The sequence below is a fragment of the Sus scrofa genome, chromosome 8 (assembly GCF_054392235.1).
Source record: "Sus scrofa isolate SSC_HxYL_T2T_F1_AM1 chromosome 8, Sscrofa_HxYL_maternal_Yorkshire_Landrace_v2.0, whole genome shotgun sequence".
Taxonomy (NCBI): Eukaryota; Metazoa; Chordata; class Mammalia; order Artiodactyla; family Suidae; genus Sus; species Sus scrofa.
Genome location: NC_139390.1, coordinates 7,372,357 through 7,395,644, shown reverse-complemented (window position 1 = coordinate 7,395,644; position 23,288 = coordinate 7,372,357). Strand labels below are relative to the sequence as shown.

Genomic DNA, 23,288 nt, shown 5'->3' with positions numbered 1-23,288 from the left:
TGGTTCTTCCTGCACCACAGTGTCCTGCCACTGCATCTTCTTTTTGTTTCTCGTGCTGAACATCCCACGGTTCCAGGCCTTATTCCTCACCTTGTTCCCAGACATCCCCAGGGGCTTCTCCGGGATTAACACACAAACCTTCCCCTCCAGCCTGGTCCTTCACCAGCACACCAGGCCCCCACTTCCTTCTGACACTAGGGTAACTCCCATTCCATGCATCACCTTTCCTCCTCAAAAAGGATTCTTTCAAATGGTAGAAAGTCTCTGATTAAAATGCTGAGAGTGGTAGCGTAGGGAAGTCAGCATGCCGGCCCATCCGAGGAAAAAAGTTTGGCAACGGTCACTAGCAGATGCCGAATCTAGGGGGAAGCATGACGAGGAGGAGCAGAAAACGCGCATGGCCTCAAAGGGTCTCCCCACAGACGGCTTGTTGGTTAACACAGGAAAAACACACGGCGATGGGGACAGCAGATGACACTTCGGCCACGAGGTCAAAATTAACCTTAGCGATGAGGCTCGGATGGTTATCACGCACTTCTGGATGCAACGCGTTGGGGAAGAAACATCATCGCTTACAAACAACCGGAACCTAATCAACAAGAAACGTGAGACAAACCCACACGGAAGAACAGTCTATAGACGGTCTGGATTCTTTAACCGTGTGAATGTAGGAAAGTGGGAGAGACCGAGAAACTTTCGGATTAAAGAAGACGAAATAGGTGTGGCCACTAAACGAACTAGGTCTTGTGCTACAGGAGAAAGTGCCTACAGGACATTGTTGGGACATTAACAGTATGGGGTGTGGACAAGTAGGTTTGATGAAAGAATTATGATAATGTTTCATTTCCTAATTATAACAGTGTTGTAGTTAGAACAATTTTTTTTTTTTTTTTGGTCTTTTTAGAGCAGTGTCCACAGCATATGGAAGTTCCTGGCCTAGGTAGCAAATCGGAGCTGTAGCCGCTAGCCTACACCACAGCCACAGCCACAGCCACACAGGGTCTGAGCCACGTCTGACCTACACCACAGCTCACGGCAATGCCGGGTCCTTAACCCAGTGAACAAGGCCAGGGATCCAACCCACGTCCTCATGGGGACTAGTTGGGGTCGTTACTGCTGAGCCACAACGGGAACTCTGAGAACATTCTTATTCTTAGGAATTAGAAACTGAAATATTAATAAGTAAGAGGGCAGAATATATGTTAATCTACTTTCAAACGGTTCAGAAAAACAATCATTTTAGCATTTGTAACATACAAATGTGCATGCATGTGCAGATATATCATGTGTGTATATACATTTACACTTATATCTATTTATCTAATTATATATACAGATACATGTATATGTTTATCATATATATGAAGTGAAGATAATTAAGTGTGGCAAAATGTTAAAAACAGGTGAATCTGGAAGAAATCTATCCAGAAGCTCTTGAGCAAGAGAGGTTATTTTTCCAGCAATGCAATGAGCTTTAGACGTTTAAACAAATTGAAGTTTCTATTAATAGTGAGTAATTACTGTGTGCCCCTCATTTGCTATGGAGCATCCTAGGCAGGTCGCAAGCATTCTTTCTAAACTTTTTAAAAAGGTCTGGATGTGAAAATTGCATCCTCGTTTTCGTGTGTTTCAATGTGAGGAAGTTGAAACAGGAGACTCCCTGCAGGACGTGACAAGGTCCTGGATTTGAATTTAGATCGGTCTCACTTCCCAACACTAGAAGGGACTGTGCAGGTGAGGTTTGGCAGGAAGAGGTGTGGCTTCACCCTTCGGGAGAGCACTGCCCTTGGGAGGGGGGGGCGGTAGAGAAGGGAAATAGGTAAGTAACTGACCTTATACCTTATACCTTACATATATCATAGAGTGACGGCAGAAATACTGTTAAATTTATCCGACCACTACTGAACACCTGCTAGGTGTGGGGATTCTGCTAAGCTCTCTGGGGTAGAGCTGTGGACCAGAGCTTCCCTTGTCACAGACCCTTGTGAGCGCAAGCACTGCAGGAGCTCTCCTGGGACAGGTGTCTCAGCTGGACCTGGAGGCTAAGGCAGGCTTCTCAGAGGGGATGCGATTGCTGCCTTAACAGATTCTTAGAGATGGATGAACCTGTGAAATCTTGCTCACCACTGTGTTCTAAAGCCTGGAACATCGGGGTTGTACTAATTGGTGACCTTGGGAAAAGGAAGTAGAGATGCTCTCTAGTGTGTGCAGACTGCGCCATCCCTCATTAAGCAAATGGATGAGCGAATGAATGAATGAGTGAATACATCCCCGCCTGGGACTGCAGGGAGCCCAGTGCGATGAGCCCTCCAAGCAGGTGAGCCTCTGTGTCACTCTTCCAGGTCACCAGAGGGAGTGGGCCAGACCCAGCCGGATGCTCCCTCAGGGATCCAGCCTTGAGAAGAATTTGCAGGGGACAACTGGGGACTAACCCCAGTCTGGGGTGCTCCTGATCACCCCGGCTTTTGTGTTTTGCCTGTGGATTAGAGGAAATGCTTTATTAAGAAAAGTCATTCACACTCTCATTTGTGTTTTTCCTGAGTTGCCCAATAGTTTTTCAGGCTCTCATTTGCACAGAGGAAAACCAAGCTGACTCTCCAACACTGTGCCTCAGGGCGTTCTCCCTGCCTCTGTCTTGGCCACGTGCCTTTGTAGGTCAGAAGCAAGGGCGCTCAGCTCCATCCAAAGATCGTAATCATCAAGAAACAAAACAAATTCACTTTCAGTTTTATCCAGGACTTTTCCTTCCATGGTCTCTTTTCATGGACCGCGCGCATTTAAGGGAATGTGAAGGACCCTGTGGGTAAAATGCTTGGGGATTTCCACATTCCTTTTGGTGATGCCCCAGAAGCCTTTGTAGGTGGAGGGGGGGGATTGTTCTTGGGGGAAGGGGGTCCCTTTGAAACAGGAAGCCCTGCTGACTCATTTCTCTGCTCTTTGCTCAGCCACCTGTGCCAGCCAACTCAGCAGCTTGCTTGTGCGTGTTGGATATATGAGAGCATTTCAAGTTCCGGGTAAGGCACGTGTCACCTAATACATAGATACAGCAGGAGGAGCAAAAGGTCAGAGACTACTAATCAGTGGCAACGTTGCAGTATCTTCATAGTGTTGGTAAAGGAATGCAGGCCCCAGAAAGGGAAATCATTTTCCTAAGATCACAAAGCTAAGGAGAGGCGGAGCAGGAACTAAACCCTCGTTCTGGATGCCATTCTGACTCCTACTCTGGAACGTGTGATTTAGACCAAGAGGAGAGAAAAATTAATAATAATAATAATAATAATAATGCTTGAAAGCTGAAGTTTCTGGAGTGTCCCCTGCCCCTCCCACGTGCCTGGAGGATCTGAATTCCCTGACACTTGAGAGGTTCCCTGACTCTGGTGCAGTGACCTCTCCTCTCTGGAGCCTCACCCTCCCCTCCAGAAACTGATCTGGGTGTGGCCACTTATCCCCACCTCTTCTGACTCTTGAATGTTCTTCCAGGTAGGACTTTAACTGGGAATATTTACCCCTGTGCCAACGAGCTAAGATTGGAGCTGAGGCTTCACTGAAATCATGGATAGGAACACTTTCCCTTCTAATGTAAAAGAATAAGGCTCTATAATGTTCCAGTTGCCTTGAGCTGCTTTGAAGCAGCACAGAAAAACAATCAGCTTCCAGGTAAGGGAATCAAGCCTTTGCCACAACTTTCAAAACCCACAGAAGGGAGAGAGGTCCCCAAAGGACACCAAGTTCTTTTGAGAAGGCAAACCTGGGCCTGTGTTAGCCTCTACCTGTGACAACTGGAGGCCCTGGAGATGCTCCCTGGGGGGCGAGGGGGTACAGGTACCAGAGTGACAATCTGTGTGCCACCTAGAGGCCCTGGGCAAGGAGGGGCAGGCCAGGGCGGTGGCTGCTGCTGAATTAGAAGCTCCAGGAGAGTAGAGGGACAATTATTGCTAAGTATTGAGCAGACTCAGTTCACTTTTAAACACATTTTTTCCTTCTATAAAGAAAAACGGGTTGGCATATAGTTTCCTTGTCTGCAGTTTTTTGGAATGCAATTGTCTTCCTTCCTTCTTTCCTTCCTTTCTTCCTCCCTCCCTCCCTTCCTCTCCAGTAATCTCTCTCTCTCACCAAAATAATACCACTTTTCCTCTTCAATCCATGAGAAGAGTACTAATTATACTTATCTTAAAATGATGACAACAGTACAATTACTGAAATCCATAAAAAGCAGTTAAAAACTAAAAGCTTGAAAGTGTTGATCTTCTGCAAAATTATACCGACTTGATAGATTTAAGGGTTGAGTACTGCCTTCTTCTGTCATGCGAATAAAGTGTTATCTTTTCGTCTTAAAAGAAGTGGTTACATTGGTATTTTTATGATGTCTGCAGATTGTTTCCTTTCTGTGAGGAAGGTAGAATGTTCGTTTTCATAGTCGCAAGGGGAATTAAGGAATGTCTACCCAACTTTTACAGCTCAAGACATGTCCTAATATTCCCGGCTTTTTTCCCCATTCTGACTACCTGGCTGGGCAAAAGATAAAATACACTTTGTGGTTGTTTGTCATATTGCAAGGTGATAATACTGACCAATCAGCAAGTAAAAGGACCTGTCAAGTTTTCTAAGTGCCAGGGGTTGGAGATGATCAAACAGCTTCACACATTTTTTTTTCTTTTTAAGTCCATGGAGGTTCCCAGGTTAGGGGTCTATTCAGAGCTGTAGCCGCCAGCCTACACCACAGTCACAGCAATGCAAGATCCAAGTCACATCTGCGACCTACACCACAGCTCACAGCAGTGCCAGATCCTTAACCCACTGAGCGAGGCCAGGGATTGAACCTGCAACCTCATGGTTCCTAGTCGGATTCGTTTCCGCTGTGCCGTGATGGGAACTCCAGCTTCACATTTTTTTCAATGCATTTGTTCTGAAATTAACCTACAGTTGACTCTTCTCTCTCAGGCCTGCTGTGTCTGTGAACTTGAACGTGTTATCCTACTTATTCCAAACTCTCTTTCTGCATATGTAAAGTGGAGGTAATACTAGTATTCACGGGGTTGCGGATGGACTGAGCAAGAAACTATGCCGTTTAGTGAGATGCCTTACATATAACAGGCCATCCATCCATGTGATTTTCTTTAATTTCAGTGAAGCTATGCACTGCCCTGATGAGGGTGGTGGTGCAGGTGGCCAGTGTTGTAACTCCTGTTCCTCAGTGAAGGCCATGGAGCTCAGAGAAATAAAATGAATTGACCAAGCTCTCACAAATGGTTAAGTATCCGTTTAAACCCCTGGTACTCAATCAGCAGTAATTTTGCCTCCAGGGGACAATTGGTGATGTTGAGAACTTGAGAGCTGTCACATGAAGGGAATTACACTATTGGCTTCTAGCGAGCAGAGGCCAAGGATTCTCTTAAACATCTTGAAATGTGCAAACACAACTGCCTACAGAAAGGAATCCTCCAGACTAAAATGTTAATGGTGCCACGGTTGAGAAACCCTGGTTTAAATCCATGCGTTCTGACACCAAATCAAGAGTTCTTCTCAATTTCCCAAAGTACAGTGAAGCACCTTGTAAAACTAAAGCACTGTTTTTGTTGTTTGAAAGGCAGTAGAACAGAATAGGAAGCTGTAAGTTTTGATATTTCTGGGTCTATCCCCAGCTCTGCCATTATTAACATTTAATCGGTGTGACCTCAGGCAAAATTAACCCATCTGAACCCTGGTTTCCCCATTTGTGAAATGTATCAGGATACTTCAAAAATTGGAAATAACATAACTAACTGCCCATTCACAGCAGCTACAGATATAATTATTATTATAGTTGACCCATCATTTATGGATGTGGATATAGATAAATGAGATACCTTTCATTTTTAAACCAATATTAATACTATGTGTGAGACACATAAGAGTAAAGGGAAAATAATCTGAAAGACTGAACATTTAATTCTATGGAAACACATTACACCCAAAGATCACCTAAATTATTGGGTAGGACTCAGTTTTCCAGACTGGACTAAATTTAGATTATCTTCCATGACCCAGTAGAGTAAAAAGACTATTTAAGACTATAGGTCCCTGTGCTATTTAAGAAATATAAATAGAAAGATGCTCCCTTTGGCGCATTTCAGTGTACTATGAATGCATGTGACAACATAAGAGGAAAAGTAATAATAATTGTATGAATTGATATCAAGCTAGATGTTTCCCAACTTTGAGATAAGCACAAAACCAAATTGTTTGTTTCTCTAAATGAAAAAGGAAAAACAGGTCACCATCAAATAGAAGAGACTGCATTCTTGCAAAAGAGCCAAGTCCTGCAGGAGGCTTGGTGATATTTGCACTTGTCCTTTGAGTCCTTTTCTTTGTCTTCAAGATTTACTCTCAGTACCCGCCCCAAACTTTGTCTACTGGCCTGTGTATTGCTGATTTATCAGTTCTCTGACTGGGAATGGCCTGATTCTGGTAAGAGGTGCCATATCTAGCCCTAGAATTTATTAGTGTTGCTAGAGAAAATACACAAGATCCCCAGCTGCATTTGAATTCAGATAAACAACAAATTGTTTCTTATGTAAGTATATCCCAAATGTTGTAAACAAATATTAGGACACACTTACACAAACAAAATGTTTACCTGAAATTTAAATGTTGTTGGACATTCTGTATTTGTATTTGCTTACTCAAATAAACTTACCCTGAACAATGGCAAATGTGGATCCTGATCCAATACCAAGTTGAAGGGGAAGGAGATACCCACATCACCATCCATCCATACTGTGCTCCATCTAGACTGAGAGATGGGAAAGACCTCACCTTTAGTATTTATGGATGTATAAGCATAGATGTAACTTAACTATAAACATAAATATATTCAAGTTTTCAGGGAAGAGTGGACTGGAAGGTTAAAAATGCCCAACCACCCCAAATCTCATCATGGAAGAAGGAGTGACTTCTCTTTTTATTATTGCACCCCACAAGAGTCTCAAGTGTAGGCATTGTTCTGTCTATTTCACAAATGGGAAACTAGAAATCAAGGGGTAAAGCAACATCAAATCTTCATCAAATGTGAACTAGATTTATGGCTATTAGACAAAAATTTGAATTGCAGCTCTACCCAGACATGACTACCAGAAGTATCTTAACATTTTCAAGTCTCTGATTGTCATCTTCAGGCAACTAATGCACAGAACACTGGGGACGGGGAATAGTTCGTGTATTGGTGTATGCAAAGTAGCAAATAGCACAAAAGGGGGCACTTACTAAATGATAGTTACCATATTCATTGCTATAGAGTAAGTTTCCCATGAGCAGTGATGCTTCCACTAAAATCAGGAACCTGGCACGTAGCATAGTCATGGGCACAAGGAGTTATTTAATAAAACTGATTTGAATTCATGTCCAATACTCAAATAATTTCTTCAAATTAAACATTGGCTGTTTACAGTCCCACTTTTCAACGTAAATAATAATGTGATGCTTTAGTAATGTTTTGAATCATGGACATTTTTAATGAATTAAATTTATTGAATTGATTTTCTTAGCAACAGCAGACTCTGGCCAGGCACAGTCCCTGGCTATACTATAAAGTTTTCCTTGGAGAGTAGACCAATTCGTTGCCTCCCTCTGAGTGAAGAGGAGTGGAGAACATTCTACAAGAGAGTATGTTGGAATGAACGCAGGGAAAAAGAAGGAGGTGGGGAATCTGGAACACAAACAGAGATAGTGAAGGTCAGTGAGTGTTGATAGGAACTATTTTGATGCAAGTCTCTTTGCATCTTCCATTTATTCTCACCTCTTAAGAAGTACAATGGCAGCCACAATATTTTCCAATGAGGCGCAATCACTGTTATTTGCCATCAGGGATCTTAATGCTGCAAAAGAATAGTTAGTGAAATATACACTTGAGTGAAAATCATCCTCTCTTTTACACTGGAATTAACAGCCACGAGTCCTGGAGGGTGGAACAGGGGAGGGCTTAATGTAAGGGCCATGAGTTCTTCCCACACAAGGGGGCCAAGAAATGATGCTGTCACACCTGTTCCCAACTCCAAACCACCTCTGGAGCCCTACTAGGAGGTGTACTTCTGAAGGGGTTTTGTGCAAGTGGACAATTAAATTTACTACTTCTTCTTGCTTTAATGTTCAATGTAAACTACCTATAAGCATACAAAGAAAATTTTCTCTAACATTTAAATATAAATATACACAACTGATAAATCAAAATTTAAACTTTGCAAATCCTCTTACACATCTAAAAGTTAATTACAGACTTTAATCAAACTCTCCATCTAAATAAACACGTAACCTTAATATGCCTCATTCCCTTAATTGCTTCAAACACCTTTAAAACACATTTACAAATGTGTGATAGTCACAAAGCATCATAATCTTTATCAAATATATTTTTATATTCATTCTCAATCTTTGAGAAAATTAGTGATCCTATATGTTTAGCTGGTTTCTCCATTAGTTACAAACTTTAATATATTTATTTTTATTTTTTATTAAAATATAATTAATTTACAATGTTATGCCAGTTTCTGCTGTACAGCAAAGTAACCCAGTCATACATATATACATTCTTTTTCTATGTTATTTTCCATCATGATCTATCCCAGGAGATTGGATATCATTCCCTATGCTATACAGTAGGACCTTCTTGCTTTTCCATTCTGAATGTAATAGTTTCCATCTACTAACCCCAAACTCCCAGTCCATCTCACTCCCTTTCCACTCCCCCTTGACAACCACGAATCTGTTCTCTATGTCTGCTAGCCTGTTTTTGTTTTGTAGATAGGTTCATTTGTGGCATATTTTAGATTCCACATATAGGTGATATCATATGGTATTTGTCTTTCTCTTTCTGCCTTACTTCACTTAGTATGATAATCTTTAATTGCATCCATGTTGCTGCAAATGGCATTATTTCATTCCTTTTTTAATATATTTTAGTGCATTTTTCCAGGTTAAAGTCACCTATCAAACATAAAACAAAATGATTATGATCGATCGGCTGAGATGAGTAATCATTGAACTGATTACTGACCATATATATCAAGGGCCACAGTTTGAACTTCCAAAGTAAGTCAAACCCTGGTGGGTATTTGTCATCAAGACTGATTCATTATGTCAATGAGAATGTCCACAGCCGCACCTTTCCCTGCAACTCAGTGTCTCTGCTCTCTTCCTTTACAACGTCTGTGTCATGAGATGTGTTATGAACTGACTTATATTCTCCCCAAATTCACATCTTGAAGTCCTAAGCCCCAGTACCATGTTCGTAGACATAGAATGAAACCATATTGGTAGACAGTATCTTTAAGGAAATAATTTAAAGTGAGGCCGTATGAGTGGACCCTAATCCAATATGACTGATGTGCTATTGGGACAAAGACATGTATCAGCACATGGGGAGAAGGCAGCCATTTATAAGCCAAGGAGAGAGGCCTAGGGCTGCTTCTTCCCTCATGGCCTCAGTAGGAACCAACATGCTGACACTCAAACTCTTACATTGTCCCTTCCTTGGTCTTGAACCTCCAGCCTCCAGAATTGTGAGAAGGTAAGTTTTGTTTAAAGCTGCCTAGTCTGAGGTACTCCGTTACAGCAGCCCTTGCAAGCTAATATAGGATGTTTCACCTCAATTTCGAGTTTTTGCATCTTGGTGAATTTAGTTGAGTCATCCACACATTTCATTGTCTGGGAGATAAAAGGTTGTGTTGATCAAGGATTTCTTCTTGAATTTTGATGGGTCTATCATGGGGAAACCCACTGGCTTGCTTTCCACTTAGTTTTTTTCCATGATCTCTTGAGCTGACTTGCCTTTGCTGTCTGGGTATAATTTCTATCTCTTAGGTTAAGAAAAAGAATACGTAATGCTTACAAATATGTACCTGGAAAAACAGAATGTCATATATGTCAATAACTCCCTGCGAATTTTAGTTACTTTAAAAATTTCATTCACCCTTCTTCTGTATTATAATTATCATCTTATACATTTTAATGAGCTTATTTCATCTTTGAGTGCCATAGATTTCTTATAGACTCAATTCATTAGCTATAGTTAATATTCTCATTTGATGCTTAAATTGTAGCAAGTAGGAGTTTCTTAAAACTATCTCTTTTGCCCTTCAGATATGACCCTAGACATTTTAAAAATTTCCTTGTCTTCTGGCATTCATTGTAGCTCAAAGTCCCAGCCTAATTTTTCTCCATCCCAAGACATGGAATCCGTTGATCATCAAGGAGTCTTGGTTCTCTGCAGCTCAGGTATAATGAAAGATGAGATGTGGTCATTTTGTGTCCATGACCTTGCCTTCCACATGAGTGCTGGGGGACCAGAAGATACCCATGGACCCCCACCCTCTGGGGATAGACCTGAAAACATCTCTTTCTCATCAAAATCATGAGGTTCACAATTAATCTTTAATTTCTCTTTAGGATTAATAAGTTATACAAAAAGATTCATAAGTTATTTTAATTGATTTCCACTTCAATAGGCCTAACTTAAATTTTAACCCATCACCCCAATTACGAGCATGTCTCCTTCTTGACTTTCTTTTTATGTCTCATCGACCACCATTCTACCGTCTCTTTATTGACCCTAAAGCATCTGAAGCACCTCATAAATTGCCTCTATTTATACTCCCTCACTGTCAGAACAGATACAAGGCAATGCAGCCTGTTTCACACATGTGAATATAGTCAGGTTCCCAGAGGTGATATTTCACAGGTTCGAGGCCTAATTTTCCAAGAATGTAATTTACAGGCTGGATGACCTTTACGGGACTCTTCCCCTCTCTGGACCTCACTAACTCATCCGTAACATTTTTTTCTTTTTAATTGAAAAAAGAAAAGGCCAGGTCCTAAATTCTGTGATTCAGGATTGCATGCGGTCCAGAGGAAAATTTTCCTCATTGACAGAAAAATCTTATGGGATACTCGAGAGGGAAGGAAGAACAAAAGAGCTGAGAGCTCTCCCAGTCCTGGAAAACCAAACACTGATGCCACCAAGCCGTTCTTTCCCAACGTGAGCCCAAAGATTAAAGGGGGTAACCTGTGTGAAAGCACTTTATAAACCCAAACCATGTGTAAACTGTCCACGTTTTTATTACAAGTTACCCATCATGATCACGACTGAGTTAACTCAGGCTTTAAGCTGTTTAAATGCCCGCCTAGGTGTCAGTGGCAAAGTCCTTGTGAAGTCCATGTACCCTGGATTTCCAATTCAGAGCTCTATCCACCTGATTATGCAGCATTTCAAATATGAAAATGAATTCCATGGATGAGAAGCAATCATTCACCCATGGGCCAACCTCTCATCTTTCTCTGCACACCTGTCGGGAAGAGAACCAACCGGAAAAGCTGCACTTACCTGAGATAAAGGCCGGTCCACTAAGGACCATGACGCCAAGTCTCTGCCTTCGAGCAGCGCGGCACACCAGCTGCATTAAGGATGTAAGGCATGCAAGCCTTCCCGGCCTATTTTATTCATTCCGGTTCCTAGGGATCACACTCCAAACTGAACTGGAGGCACACTTTTGTTTTCATCCCAATATAACCTAAGAAAGAAAGCTCATGATACAGCCGTTTAATTAGAGTATGCAAATCACCATGCTCCCATTTCTCTCTTATGTGTTCCTTGTTGTGCCTTATTTACAGGAGAGGAGAACACAGCTCAGAGAAGGAGTGGTGATCAAGGGAAAACAAAAGAAGCAGTCTGCCCTCCTCCACGACCAAGTGCTTGAGGGGGCGCTGAGGGATGAAGCGCCACCAATTTGCTGCCACAATCCCATCATGTGACACCATTCCATATGTTTAGCTTGTGAGATAACTTTGGTTAAGCCACATCTCTTTGACATGGCTGAAAAGTAAAGAGTATGCATTATAAACAATACGTGACTTTTGTAAGTATAGTTTTTAATAAACATACTCTCAAGTATACTTTTTTCATTATTGAAGTATAGTCGATTTACCATATATGTTAATTTCAGGAGTATAGCGAAGTGATTAGTCATATATACATACACATATAGATAGATATAGATAAATGAAGATATATTCTTTTTCAGATTCTTTTCCTTTATATGTTATAGGTTATCATGAAATATTGAGTATAGCTCCCGGTGAGACTTTGCTGGTTATCTGTTTTATATATAGTAGAGTGTATATGTTAGTCCCAAGCACCTAGTTTATCTCTCCCCCCACTTTCCCCTTTGGTAACCATAAGTTTGTTTTCTATGTCTGTGGGCCTTTTTCTGTTTTGACTGTAAGTTCATTTGTATCATTCTTTTAGATTCCACATATAAGCGACACCATATGATCCTTGTTTTCTGTCTGGTTTACTTCACTTCGTATGATAATCTATAGGTCCATCCATGTATGTATATACCATTTCTTCTTTATCCACTTATCTGTTGATGGACATTTATGTTGCTATTTTATCCTGCAATCCCATTCCTGGTATCTAACTGGAGAAAGTGCTAATGCAAAGAGATACATGCTCCTTAATGTTTATTGCAGCACTATTTACAAAAGCCAAAACATGGAGGCAACCTGAAGTATACTTTTTGAGGTATAGTTTTTTGAGATTTGACAAATGTCTAGAGTACTGTAACCACCACAGGATGGGATGTCTGGATACACCACAGGATACAAAACAGGATACAAAACAGCTCCATCAGCACAGAACTGCCATCCCTCTGTATTCAAATATCCACCTGCCCTGCAGCCCTGGTGACTATTATCCTTTCTTCTTATAGTTTCACCTTTTACACAATCTCATGTAAGTAGAAATTCGGCTTCATTCACTTGCATGCTGTATAATGTATTTTAGATGTATCCATGTTGTCAGGTCATTTGTGTCTTTTATGGTCTAGTAGCATTCTATTGTATGAATACACCAGTGTTTGTTCATTCATTCATCATTTAAAGGACTTTTGGGTTGTTTCCAGGTTTTGTTGGTTACCGGTGGAACTGCTATAAACATTTACATACATGTCTTCATATAATATAAGTTTAAACTTCCCTGAGTAAATACCTTGAGGAGAATTGCTCAATCACATGGTGAGTGCATATATTTGACTTTGTAAGAAACTGCCTGTTTTCCAAATCAATCGTACCATTTTGCATTCCTATTGGCAGGTACTGGTTAGTCTACAACCTTAGCAACTCTTAGTAATGTCAATTAGTACTATTATTATTGTTAGTAGTATACCAACTTTAACAGGTGTGTAGTGGTGTCTCATTGTGGTTTTAATTTGCATTTTCCTGATGACTAATGATGTTGAACCAGTATGCATGTGCTTATTTACCATCATGAATTTTCTTCAATAAAATGTACAGACGAATATTTTGCCTGATTTTAAATGAGTTGTTTTCTTATTCCTGAGTTCAATAAATTATTTTTAAGCTTACGATTTTTATTAACTAAGAAAAAGCTGAATAGCTGGGATTATTATAAACAGAATTTGAATCAGTGATAACAACCGAAAACTAGATGTTAAGAAGTCCAAATATTTACAGCTCTAGAACCACAGTTATCAAAAATTTAGTGTGCAAGCGAATTGTTTGGGCATCTTGGTAAAAAGGTAGATTCTGACTCAGTAGGTCTGGGATGGAGCCTGAGAATATGTGTCTCTCCTAAGCTCCCAGGTGATGCTGACATTGCTGTGCCTGCATCACAGTTTGACTAACAAGAGTCTAAAAGATCCTGGTTAAATTCCCTTTTCTAACCCCAAAACTAACCAATGCTCATACAATTAAATCTCCCTTTCCTTTTGGAGGAAAAAGAAATGTGGAATTAATAAATACCTTTAAAATAATTGCATCTCTTCCATAGGATATAACACATACTGCTAGAACTTGAATCGCTACGTCACAATGTCCCTGCAGTAAATCTCTGTCAAAAATTATATTATCCTGTTTTATTTTAATTCTGCTACTAAAGAACAAAAAGGGATTACCCCCACTGAAGTCATTCCCAGGAAGAAATGGTTAGAGGTATCCTTTATTGGAATCCATTTTTTTGGCCCCCAAATGCTTTGATGTAGTCACAGGTTGAAGTAAAAACTTTCGTTGTTGTTGTTTTCCATTACCAGTGATGTGGGAGTGGTCGAGTGGAATCCAGACATCCTACAACTTCATTAAAAAAACGAACTAAGCCTCATAAACAGAGAGAAGGCATTAGTTTATGGACTATCTAAATGTTACTTAATATTGCATTGTCTATAACATAAAACGAGAGTAGAAAAGCCCTTTTATTACCTGAATCTCTTGGAAGCCTAAAATTTCTGTTGCCCTTCTTGTTTTAAGAGAATCAGAATCCTACTTGCCCAGTAAAAGAAATCATCTATGATTGAGGCAAATGCAAATGCTTGTTTTCAAAGGGTTGTGTATACTTTAGAGGGTAACCAAGAGGAGCCTTGGAGACTCAGGAAGAAAATATTAGAACTTCTGGTTTCATTCATGTTTAAATTCAAGAGAATCCCTTTTGACCACTGTTGACTATACCAATCAACATATTGAGCTTCATTTCATCTGCATGTCATAGAATGGGAGATAAAGATTCGATTTTGGACATAGGTTTGCACTATCTTGAGACATATATGAATGGTGATGTCAGGTAAGCAGTTAGACCAGCAATCGCAAAATACGATATGCTGGCCTCATAAACCAACACAGTGTTAGAATAGAAGAGGGAGTGGTTGGGATCCCGTCCATAACAAAAAATGTGTACATGAGAGGTGATTCCAATATTTAGAGTTTAAGCAGAGGAGGAAGAACCATCAAAGAAAACTGAAAAGGAAATGAAAGAGTCAAGAGCGTGGAAAGAAGCAAGCTTATTTCCAGGAGAAAATGGTGTTTTGGAAGGTAGTAGACAGAGTGTCATGAAAGACTCATTAACCACATTAAATGTTGCTGGAGAGTTTCGTCAAATAAGAGCAGAACACGCCTACTGCATTTGGCTCCAGGGATGGGTGCCATTGGTGATCTCAGCAAAAGGGTGACCAACTCAAAGGACCCCAGTGCAAAGTGCAGGAACACAGGGTCCAAGCCCAAGGAAAGACATTTTCTTCGTTCTTCTTTTTAAATTTTATTTTCTGGTCGCACCTGTGGCATATGGAAGTTCCTGGGCCAGGGATCGAAACCAGGCCACAGATGCGACCTACGTCACAGCTGTAGGCACACCTGATCCTTTAACCCACTGTGCTGGGCAGGGGATTGAACCCGCTCTCCCACAGTGACCCGAGCCTCTGCAGTTGGATTCTTAACACAGCCCAGGGTGGGAACTCCAGGCAGGGCATTTTCTTTTTGTTAACAAAAGTCAATTTCATTTTTTCTGTAAAAAAATAGATGCATGTTCTAGCAGTTCCCATAGTGGCTCAGTGGTTAATGAACACAACTAGTATCCATGAGGATGCGGGTTCAGTCCCTGGCCTCACTCAGTGGGTTAAGGATCCGGCGTTGCCGTGAGCTGTGGTGTAGGTCACAGACATGGCTCACATTCTGCATTGCTGTGGTGTGGGCTACAGCCCTGATTCAACCCCTAGCCTGGGAAGCTGCAAATGCTGTGGGTGAGGCCAAGAAAGAAAGGAGGGAGGGAGGGAGGGAGGGAGGGAGGGAGGAAGGAAGGAAGGAAGGAAGGAAGGAAGGAAGGAAGGAAGGAAGGAAGGAAGAAAGAAAGAAAGAAAGAAAGAAAGAAAGAAAGAAAGAAAGAAAGAAAGAGAAAGGAAGGAAGGAAGGAAGAAAGGATGAAAATCATGAATGTTCTGAGTGAAATTCAGGGGATTTAAAGAAATATAAGAGGAGATAGACAAAAACATGTTTTAATTGAATCACCCATAATCCTATCATTGAAAGGCAAGCCCTGTAATAACGGGATGTTTGTCCAGCTCCTGTGTTATCCCATTTAGTAGGTTTTGTTTCTTTAATTTACTCCATATACTTGTGATTAGATTTTCTGCACTATTTTTGTTTCACTTTTTCTTTTTTGTTTTTTCTTTTAAGGATCACATGCGACATGTGGAAATTCCCAGGCCAGGGAGAATGCTTCACCACAGCAGCAACCCAAGCCAATGCAGTGACAATGTTGGATCCTTAACCCATTGTACCACAAGGTAACTCCTTCACTTCACTTTTTAGCAAACTTTAAATGCTTTGTAAGCACAATATACTATAAAGTGTGCATGTCATATAGATATTCATCTTATTTAGATTGTTGCCAATTTGAAGACTGTTAACAAATTAAACTGAAATGAGCATCTTTTCTGCATAAGCCTTCTCTCTAATTATTTTGCAGTTTTTTAAAACTGAGGAATATCCATAGTGAAATTTCCAGATTAAACTTTAGAAGCACTTTCAAACTCAAAGGACGTATTTTTTTACGTGATTATTGGCATGCTGTGAAATGACAAATAGGACCCCAAATCAAACCAAAACGTGACAATAACCTCTTGGCTCTTTTAATTCAGCAACTTCCACGAATATCTAATTTCCTTTCTCACAGTTCAGAATATTGCTTTTCTACCTTTACCCCCAAGAACTTGAACTTTTCCAAATCTGAGCAATAGGACATTACTGCCAATAAAAAAAAAGGGAGAGGGAGGTGGGTTGGGGCCGAGAGAGAAATGGAAAGGGAAGGGTAGGGAAGGGAAGAGAAGGCTCTTTGCTACCATTAATTTCAATAAAGCCTTTGAAACTATGTAACTTACATTTTTCTCCAAATCTTTGAATTATCAAAAGCTGGAGCATCTGCATAGCAGACTCATATCATTCTCAGCTTCTGGGGCAACCAGCCCCCTCTTCCTACCCTCCCATCTCCCCTCTGGGGAGCCTCTATTATCTGGAGTCCTAGTGAGAAACACTGGCCCCGTCAAAGGAGCAGCAACACTGTTCTTGCCCTTTCTTGGCTCAGCAGGAGGCTGACTCATGGATTGGGCTCAGCAAGTTGGTAATCCTTTCTGAGATTTGGTTCTTGAGAGAATGACGCATCAACGTGGGTGCAGAGGTCATTGTCATTCCTGTGGTGGCCTGAGCGGGCCAGCCCACAGCTTCCATTGTGACCCGTGCTGCAATTTTTGATGGTCAGCTCTCCCTGGCTGTTTCTACACCTGCTCTTCCTCTGCTTGTTGTTTCTATGAGCTCAGAAAGCCCTTTAATATCTGCCCCTTTGCCCTAAGTTGCCACAAGCTAGTCTTTGGTGCTGATAAAGAAATCTCTGCCTGAGCCCAGTGGGCAGGGCCAGGCTGTAGGATTTTGGATTTTAGAGCAATGGGAAGCTACTAAAAATTCTTCCAGCACAAGACATTATCCAGGGAGGATGGAGGCCTCCCTGACATAGAGTGGGAATCAGAACAAAAGAGCAGACAGAGGTGAAAGCTCCCAGATGGCAAGGAGGAGGAAGACAGCTACTTGGAGTGGCTGACACCCTGGGAAGAGGGACTTCTCATTTCCACATCATGTAGAGGCTCAGAACACTAGGGAAGTAAAGACAAGGACACAGAGGCTGCACTGTACCTGTCTGGACTTTCTGGGGACAAATGAGAATGCTGGGAGAGACATTTCACGTGGCTCCTGTATCCACTCCAGAGCTATGTCTTGTCCAGTTCATGAGGCCAAAAAGAATGAACAATTTGATAATAATCTGTTCTTCTGACAGCTCCTGACGCCTCAATACTCTTGCCCAACATGTCCAATGGGAATAGTCCACCCAGCATACAGCCACCACTCCCACCTTCAAGAAGAGTTTCCTGGAAGTTCCCATTGTGGCTCAGCAGGTAAGGAATAAAGCAGTCTCCACAACAATGCGGGTTCAATCCCTGGGCTCACTCAGTAGGTTAAAGATCCAGCCTTGCCACAAGCTGTGGTGTAGGGCACGAATATGTCTTGGATCTGGTGTTGCCATGGCTGTGGTGTAGGCATGCAGCTGAAGCTCTGATTCGCCCCCCAGCCTGGGAACTTCCACATGCCTCAGATGCAGCCCTAAAGAGAGATTTAAAAAAAAATTCCTAAACTTCTTTGATAAGATTCACTTGAATACTGTTCAAAAACGTAGCTTTCCAAGTGCTGCCCCCAGAGGCTATGATTCAGACGGTTGCAGTGAAAGCTGAGAATGATTTTTTAACATGCTCTGCCATATGATTCTTGTCCTCATGGAAGGTTGAGAAGCACCTCTGTGGAGTCTCTTACTTGATAAATTTATGGAAGAGACACCCAGTAGGCTAGACCTATGCCACAGCTGCAGCAACGCTGGATCCTTTAACCTACTGTGCCGGACTAGGAATCAAACCTGTGCCCCCACAGTGACCCAAGATGCTGCAGTCAGATTCTCAACTCACTGGGCCATGATAGGAACTCCCAAGAATAGTGATTCTTGATATTGCGCGCACACACATACACACACACACACACACACACACACACACACACACACACACACACACATCTCCTGGAGGGCTTACGACAATATCCCAACTCAAAGTTTCTGACTCAGAAGGTCCTGGTTGAGGTCTGAGAATTTTTTTTTTCTTTTTTTAAAATTTTTATTATAGTTGATTTACAATATTCTGTCAATTTCTGCTATACAGCAAAGCGACCCAGGTATACAGACATATACATTCTTTTCCTCATATTATTGTCTATCAAAAATTGTTCTATCATAAGTGATTGGATGATGCTGAAGCTTCTGGTCCTGGACCACACTTTGAGAATGACTGAACTAGAAGGAACACGATGCCTACAGGTGCTCATATTGGAGATTAGACTGTAGTAATTACTACTCACAGATTCTCCCAAAGGAAACCCGTCTCTCAATCAATAAACTGTCAGAATGTTCCCATTTTGGCTCAGCAGGTTACAAACTGACTAGTACCCACAAGGATGTGGGTTCAATCCCTGGCCTCACTCATTGGGTTAAGGTGTCATTAGCTGTGGTGTAGGTCTCAAAAACATCTTGGATCCTGAGCTGCTGTGCCTGTGGCATAGGCCAGCAGCTGCAGCTCTGACTTAACCCCTAGCCTGGTAATTTCCATATGCCACAGGTACAGCCCTAAAAAAGTGAGAAATAAATAAACAGATAAATAAGTAAATAAACAAATTGTCAGAAAAGGACCGGAGATTCACAGTTCAATATTACATACCCTGAGCCACCAACCACCAAGATTCCCCCTCCTCTGCAATATATTCAGCAAAAAAATCTAGAATCAATGATGTGGTCATCAAGCAGAGTCGAAGATGCAACCTGAATCCTAACCCTCCTTAAACTGGATAAAGTGGGAGGCGGGGGGAGGTGAATGCTTGGACAGAGGTGATGTTTCCACAGTGCAGCCTTGGGATACCCATGGCAGAGTCAAAGCAAGGACACTGAGGCTTGGGGCACATCCTATTGTGTCAGGAAGATGACAGCTGAGGTGTAGGGGAGGTTTTGCTGGAACCGCCAGGGCTGAGGAACTGGGAGAGTTAAGAGAGCCAGACCAGAGCTTCCAAATCAACTTGGCCATGACCCGGTAGGACGCCACCATGTGTAGAGTTGCACCACAAAATCCAGCGAGCACCGTCTACCTTTGGAAGCTTTTGTAAATGTCAGACAATGCAGTGTTCTAAGTGTTTTCATAAAGCATCTCCCTTAACACACACCAACCCCGAAAAGCAGGTACCACTAACATAACCTTTCCTGACTGAGAAACTTGGGCACAGAAAAGCCAAAGATGCTGGTGGAAGCCACATGTTGAATTCAGGCCATGTGATCTCAGAGGCTCTCAGTGTAACCTCAATGTGCCTCTCGTTCTCCTTAACAGGACACATCAAGTCACTATTTTTGCCACTTCGGGGAGCAGGGGGGGCTAGAAGAGGTAAAGAGAAAATAAAAGGATTCTTCTTCTTCCTTGAGAAAGGTTACCATTTGGTAGGATAGACAGACCCACTTGCAGCTGATGAGGCAGATTCTAAGTGCTGGCATCTTTGTGCTGTAAAGGCTACAGAGAAGCAGAGGAGAGAACTGAGCACGTAGATGGCAAATCTTGAAGAACTGATGATAGCAGAGCCTTTAGCCTCGGCCCTAGATGGATTATAAGCCAAAAAATTAAAACAAAAACAAACAAACAACAATGAAACAGTTCTCCCAAAGTGGGCCATTAAAAGAGAATATGGTAGAGGAAGAAGCACCTGCTTCTGAGGTTCTGACCTCATTTTTCAGATTCTCCTTTGCTTTGCATCTGTTCTGGTTCCCGTTATCACCACCTTGCTGGCCTCAGAGGGTAGCCATCATCTTTAAGAACTCTAACCCAGACAGCAAAGACCTTTCCATTAACTCCCACTGTACAGTCAAGGCCAGGCTGGAATTAAAAATAATGAAAATCAATAGGCCTTGCACTAAAGGCTCAGGAGCAGAAACGAGGACGTAAACAGTCCTATAATATCAAAACTTTGTCCAAGGGCCTGCTCCTTCCACACGGCATCCCTGGGGAAAGGGCACCGTGCCTGATGCCTTCCCTTCCTAGACCCTGCTCTCCCCCGACTCAGCAGATACTATTTTCATCTCTGCGTGTTGCCTGGACTCCTCAAAGTCTAGACAGGAGAGGGATCTGCCTTGGGTCTGGTGCCGGTCCTCTCAGGTCCGGCCTTGTGTGTTTGATCTCACCTCTCCTCTGAGTAATTAGAAAGTGATTGACTTTCTCCTCTGGGCTTTAATGTCTTTTAAAGAACAGCACATCTACCTTGTCTGAAATCAGGTCTGGACGCTGTCATGAATTAACTGCATAAATTCCATCCAGGCAGTGGACCTTTCTGAGTTTCTCTTTTGCTGTTGGCAGAATTACAGGTTGGCATTAGTGGTTAGTCCAGTCCCACTTCTGATCTCTCTCTTATTCTAAGGCTGTCCATGGGCATGACTCAAGTTGTTCATAGCATATGGTTTTCCTCCACAGTCACATATTAAGAGAAATTGCCTGAACGTGAAAGGTCAAGTTCAAGATCCCTTTGCTTTTAAGGAACAAGCCTGAGCGAGTAGATTCTCTATCTCTATACACACAGTATTTAAGACGTATTAGGACCAAGGAAATCCAGGAGCCCTTCTATCTCTGGCGAGCTCAACTGCATGTAAAAACAGCTTGGCTGACACCAACACAAAGGCCCAGTCATCAGCTTTCCCCTCGGGCCCCGCAGACTGACCAGTCTCTGAGACGACAAGAAGGATTCAAGCTAGACTCATGGCAAGGAGCACTTTCCCAGGAACATACCAACTGTGATGGCTGGGTCCTGCCAATGGGCCATCAGTACGCATATGCAAACGACTCTTAGCCAACCCCTGGTACTCACAAGTTCCTTTTATTATGTGAAGATATACACAGAATTTTAATGTTAGGAAGATAATGGCAAAGCTCATGCTCAAAAAAGAAAAGAAAACAACCCCAGTGGGAATAACAACATGGCTCGAGGTAACCCCGTAGACATCAGTGATATCTGTCATTGTGGTGAATGTCACACTGTTGGCTGGAGGCTTGTCACCACCGAAGGGTCTAGAACCTCAGAGGCCCTTCATTTGGTGGGAGGTCTGAGAGACCAGATCTGGAAGGTGTAGACAGAACAGAACCAAGATCGAAATGCCACTCAGTAAAAGTACAGAAGACATCAAAACTAGGACCCCTGCTCCAGTGGAGAATCAAAGTTAAGAGACTAGAGGAGTTCCCATTGTGGCTCAGTGGTAATGAACCAGACTAGTATCCATGAGGATGTGGGTTCGATCCCTGGCCATACTCAGTGGACTGAGGGTCCAGCATTGCAGAGAGCTGCGATGTAGTTGCAGATGCAGCTTGGATCCTGCATTGCTGTTGCTGTGGTGTAGGCCGGCAGCTGCAGCTCCAATTTGACCCCTAACCTGGGAACTTCTGTATGCCATGGGTGCTGCCCTAAAAAGACCAAAAAAAAAAAAAGTTAAGAGACTAAAGGGCAGGAAGAAAACATTCAGACTTGGGTACAGAACCAAAGACTCCAAAGGTAGGAAAAAGGGAGAGCTGAGGCCATTGAGTGAGATGAATGAGCAGGTCACTCTGGAAAACAACAGAAAACATCTCTATTGTCTGAGGTTAGATATTAAGGTGACCTTTTAACATCAAGGTGTCAGGTTACATGGGTCCCATCAAAGATTCTGTAACTCAGTCCAACTCACCAAAACAAAGACGATGGTACGTCCTTTCTGGGCATCATGATGTCCTTGGCTTCCAACTGAATTTGGTTTCTGTCACCTAAGTTCATGCTTTATTAGTTACATATCCCTGAGAAACAATTTACAAGAATCTTAGAAGCACAGAACAACATATATTTATTATAACACAGTTTCTATGGCTCAGGGGTCCAGGCTTTTCTTTGCTAGATTATCCACTTCAGAGCTTCATCTAAAAGCTGTGATCGAGGTGTTGGCCAGGGCTACAATCTCACTGCAAGTCTCAAAAAGATCCTCCTCCAGGGTCACGTGACTGTTGGCAGCATCCATTCCATCCAGGCTGTGGGACAGAAGACCTCAGTTTCTTGCTGACTGTCAGAAGCTACTCTCAGTTCCGTGCCATGTGACATCCTCCACAGGACAGCTCACAACACGCGTGGCTTCTCCATTGCTAGCCAGGGAGAATCTGCTAGAAAGACAATGTACAATCTCATGTAATATAATTACGTATATTCAATACCCTTTGTCATATTCTATGGTTTGAAGCAAGTTAGAGGATGTGCACACACACTCTTCAGAGGAAATTATACAAAGGTGTTGACTGCTACAGGGTGAGATCACGGCAGCAACTTTGAATCTGTCACACATCAACAAAGCTGCTTGGTCCTGGGTCTCGATACTCTTCTGTTCTCCTTGAGATATTCAGCAAAGACGCCATAGGCTCGGCGATGAACTGCACCACATAGTTAAGTACAGGCTCCTGGACCAGATAATGGAGGCTCTCTATTCATGCCGGAGTTGATGGGACAAGGTTACTTCTCCTTTCTGTTGGCTAATTGCTGAGCTCCCATTCCCAGAAATCAACACTTCCCTTTTCCCAAATAGACAGAAAACACAAACCAAATGAAATGGGGGAAAGCATTTCACAAGGAAAAGTATTAGGGATTGACATGTGGGTCCCCTCAACCTACTTCACAAGTTGGGACAGAGCTGGGTCATAAGGACTTGTGAATAAGGCTTAAGGGATTTGATTGACTCAGTCTGAGTCAGCCTTGTTATGTGGCTGCCAAGAACAGCAAAGGCTGTTTTAGACTCAGTCCTTGTCCAGAGGGAGGATTACTCCAGAGGAGACAAGCCTTTCTCACTTTGT

At 42.2% G+C, this 23,288-nt stretch overlaps 1 protein-coding gene across 12 annotated transcripts in view; it reads right to left on the bottom strand.

The window, feature by feature from the left end:
- LOC106504584 (uncharacterized) overlaps nt 1–23,288 on the bottom strand; it is a 63,927-nt gene that overhangs the window by 22,666 nt on the left and 17,973 nt on the right. For 5 of the 12 annotated variants that reach the window (XR_014813616.1, XR_014813617.1, XR_014813618.1 and 2 more), the window contains 4 exons: nt 11,354–11,540; nt 7,775–7,853; nt 7,257–7,684; nt 6,677–6,772 (listed from right to left, as the gene is read on the bottom strand). Coding sequence is in view for 5 of the 12 variants with exons in the window: in XM_084973849.1 (XP_084829975.1) it covers nt 6,677–6,772; nt 7,257–7,265 (105 nt within the window). In the remaining 7 variants the exon portion in view is untranslated. Of the gene's footprint in view, nt 1–6,676; nt 6,773–7,256; nt 7,685–7,774; nt 7,854–11,353; nt 11,541–13,943; nt 14,119–23,288 lie in introns of all 12 variants that reach the window. The other 7 variants (XR_014813620.1, XM_084973846.1, XR_014813619.1 and 4 more) reach the window with 4 other exon arrangements.